Source organism: Microtus ochrogaster, unplaced genomic scaffold (assembly GCF_000317375.1).
Source record: "Microtus ochrogaster isolate Prairie Vole_2 unplaced genomic scaffold, MicOch1.0 UNK5, whole genome shotgun sequence".
Classification (NCBI taxonomy): Eukaryota; Metazoa; Chordata; class Mammalia; order Rodentia; family Cricetidae; genus Microtus; species Microtus ochrogaster.
In genome coordinates, this window is record NW_004949103.1 from 10,929,231 (window position 1) to 10,933,051 (window position 3,821).

A 3,821-nucleotide genomic window follows, 5' to 3' on the forward strand; every position below is an offset into this window, starting at 1 on the left:
TATATATTTTTTTTTCTTAATTTCCTTTTGAATTATTCACTGTTCTCAGAACAGAAATTCAGCTGAGATATGTGTGTGTAACTTTACATTTTGTGAATTGAACTGGCTTAATAACAAGTAGCTTTGGAAAGGGGAATTCTTGGGATTTTTCCTCTGTGTAAAACTGTTGTTTCTGAATAGGTACAATATTAATGCCATGTGTTTTGTTTCTTGTTCAATTGCTCTTCTTAATCTTCTGGTACAGTGTTTGGTTTCTGAAGCAGATGTCCTTATTATATTCCTGGTATTAAGGTGAAAGTTATGAATCTTGTTAATAAATGTGGTATTGGTTATAAGGTTTTCATGAATGCTCTTTATCATTTTGAAAGGATTGCTTTTTATTCTTATACCCCTGGCTATTTTGTGTTTGTATTTTAATAAAAAGATAATTTAATTTTGCTGAGTGTTCCTTTTGCTTCAGTCAATATGATCATGAGGGATTTTCTTATCTTTGATTTGTTGATAATGGTATGTAACATTCACATTTGATTGTGGTATGCACCACCTGTGCATTTCTGTGATAAAATTCTGCTTGCCCATGATGCATGACCCTTTCACTGTGTTAATGAATTTGGTTTGCTACTATTTTGATGGAAATTTTTTCATCTGTTTTCATAAGTGACAGTCATCCATAGTTTTCTTATGATGTCTGATTTTCTTTCTCCATATTTTCTGTTGCTTACCTAATTCTAAACCTTGTTTACTTTACAGTCAGATTTGCTCTTTTCTTGTTCAGTGAGGCATAATTTAGGTTATTGATTTGAGATTTTTTTTAATATAGCTATATCTTACTACAAAACTTGGCTCTGACCACTATTTATTGTAATCCTCTAAGTATTTTATTTTAGTTCTGTTTTTTGAGACAACCATATTCTGTAACCCAGGTTAGTTTATAATTTACTTTGTAGGCAAGACTAGCTTCAAACCTGCAATGGTGTTTCTGCTCTTACCAAATTCATGATAAAGTTAATGATTTTTGGATAGTTATTTTAAAATATCACACATAACCTTCAAAAGAAACTAGAGGTAAAACTTTCTAATTGAGTGTCATTTTTCCTAGGTGTCTGAACTCAGGACAGGAGCTGCAGAAGGATTAGCCAAGCTGATGTTCTCTGGGCTTCTGGTCAGCAGCAGGATTCTTTCTCGTCTTATTTTGTTATGGTATAATCCTGTGACTGAAGAGGATGTCCGACTTCGACATTGTCTAGGCGTGTTTTTTCCCATGTTTGCTTTTGCAAGCAGGTATTGAGCCCTTGATAAAATCTTATTTGAAGTCAGATTCAGCCTCCCCTGATGCACACCTGAATTATATCTATGTCGTTTTGTTGTTGATACACCTTCTTTCAGTAGATGAATGGTAAGAACGTAGCATACATTTTACAGAACCAGATTTTTTAAGCTTTTTCTGCATGGAAATATGTCTTATCTTCAGTAGATACATTTTGTGCATATTTTAGAATTAAACTTTTCCCTTAAATAATGTTTTGCCAACATACTAGTAAATGGAGTTTTTGGTATATCTTTTTGATCAAATCACTTTATTCAGAAGTTTGAAGTTAGGGAAGGCCAAAAAGGTTAAAGGGATCTGAAGTCTTTAGCAGGGCAGATGTCTTTGACCTTGTACCGAAAGTTCAAATTGCTTTTCAATAGGACTAATCAAGAATGCTTTGAAGAAGCCTTTTTTCCAACTCTGCAAACGCTGGCCAGTGCCCCAGCGTCATCTCCTTTAGCTGAAGTAGATGTCACAAATGTTGCTGAGTTGCTCATTGATCTGACAAGACCAAGCAGATTGAATCCTCAGGGGAAGAATTCCCAAGATTATCAGGTGTGTATGTTAGTCTGGGTGGCAAGTCCATCCACATGTGCATGAAGATCATTGTTGTTTGAGTAAAGAATTCCCTCCGCTGGGGTCTTTGAAATGTGATGAATTACATTTATATTTTGAGGTTTTTGTTTTTCTGGCTTATAAAGCAGGTCCAAAAGGCAAAAAAAGATCGTTGGGGAAATGTGGAGACATCATGAAAATAGAAATAATGATTGCAAATGTTTCACAACCTAGAAGTTACTAAAACTTAGTATTTCCGTTACTTTTCTCCTCACCTTGGGTGGTAATCCTTGAAGTAATGACCTCTGTTATCTAAAACTCATTACATCTGCAAATGTAATCAGGACAATTTAAAGGCAAGAGTTTATTTCAAGCTCTTAAGTGGACCATACAGGTCAACAGCTAGCTCATCTATAATTTAATTAATTTTAACTGGATTTTCAAATTCTTTAATGACATTTGCTTGAATATGTAGAAATTTGATGTCTTAATGATTTCAGATGCCAACTGGAAGTTGACAGTTTTGTTCTGTTTGTGCATTGTTATTTTATTTTATTTGTTATTTAGTGACTACTTTGTCACAGCATTATGTACTAGGAAGATTATATTAAAAACGATATGAAGCAAAATATGTTAAGGAACATATGTTAAGAGCCATCAAATGCTTTTGGAATTTAGGAAAATATAAGATTTGTTATAAGAATGATGAGTGTATCGTTAGTTTTATTTGCATTTCTGGGAATTAAACTAAGGTCTTGTTGCTGCTAGGCAACTGTTTTACTGCTGGATTATATCCCCAGCCCTCTTTTTATTTATTATTTTGAGACAGGGCATTATTAAGGTGCTTAAACAGCTTGGCTTCCCAAGTAGTTAGAATTACTGGTGTGTATCATCAGACCTGGCTGCATTGGGCCTGGTTGGAATTTGAGAAGTGGTTTGAGTAGATAGGAAAGATAAGATTGCAAAGGTTGTAGTTGGCCCTATGTCAGTGTATAAATGGACTTAGTTATTAAAAAGTTAATAGGATGAGACCTGTTAACCAAGAATTTAAGGGTCACTGATGGTTATATGAGGCGAACTGGTGAGAAGATTTTGAGAAAGCTTGAGAGGCAAAAGATGATGAAATCCAAGAAAAGTCTACAATCTTAAGTGTGAGTAACAATACACTTGATAGAATGCCTGAGAGAGTGAGCAATGTAGTCTGGGGCATAGGTCAGATTGAATTGGAGTTTAAATAGGAGTTTCAGTTGATTTTTTTTTTTTTTTTTTTTTTTTTTGAGTTGCTTAGGACTGAAATGAGTACCACTGTGGTACCTGTGCATTGGCTGGCTAGTCATTAGGTGTGCATTGACCTTTAAGGGCAGTGGTATGAGTTTGGAAAAGGCCCACTTTGATCAGCCTGGATCATTTCAAAAGCTGGGTGATACTTCAGTCCTAAAGGGGATAGATCTGCTCTTTGTACCATATTACCCACTATGTCTAATGAAGGAGTTTCTTTTGGAGGCAAGGAGATAAAATTTAGGTTTAAGCATTTTGTAAGATAGTTAGAAATATTTTGTTTGATATATAGAACTATATTATGATAAAGCATTCCCATTTTATAAAGATTTTTCTTTTTAATTTTTTAGGCCTTAACAGTACATGACAATTTGGCTATAAAAATTTGTAATGAGATCCTCACAAGTCCATGCAAACCAGAAAATCGGGTTTATACAAAAGCTTTGAGTTCTATAGAACTCAGTAGCAGTGTTACAAAAGATCTCCTGCTTCTATTGGATGAGATTCTGGAGGTAAAACAGTTTTTAATACTCTCAAGTAGTTTGTGTTCATATTTATCAGAATGGAATTTAGATGGGTGTATTAAGTATTACCTGTTATTATATATTTTACCTGTTCATTAGAAATAATTGTTTCCTTCATGAATTTTATGAATGTTTTCAAACAACTTGATATTGGC

At 34.0% G+C, this 3,821-nt stretch overlaps 1 protein-coding gene across 1 annotated transcript in view; it reads left to right on the plus strand.

Moving 5' to 3' along the window:
• Window positions 1-3,821, plus strand: part of Ncapg (non-SMC condensin I complex subunit G) — a 33,421-nt gene that overhangs the window by 23,699 nt on the left and 5,901 nt on the right. The window contains exons 15-17 of the mRNA XM_005366003.2: window positions 1,100-1,281; window positions 1,690-1,864; window positions 3,493-3,654. Of these exons, the coding sequence (XP_005366060.1) occupies window positions 1,100-1,281; window positions 1,690-1,864; window positions 3,493-3,654 (519 nt within the window). The remainder of the gene's footprint in view (window positions 1-1,099; window positions 1,282-1,689; window positions 1,865-3,492; window positions 3,655-3,821) is intronic.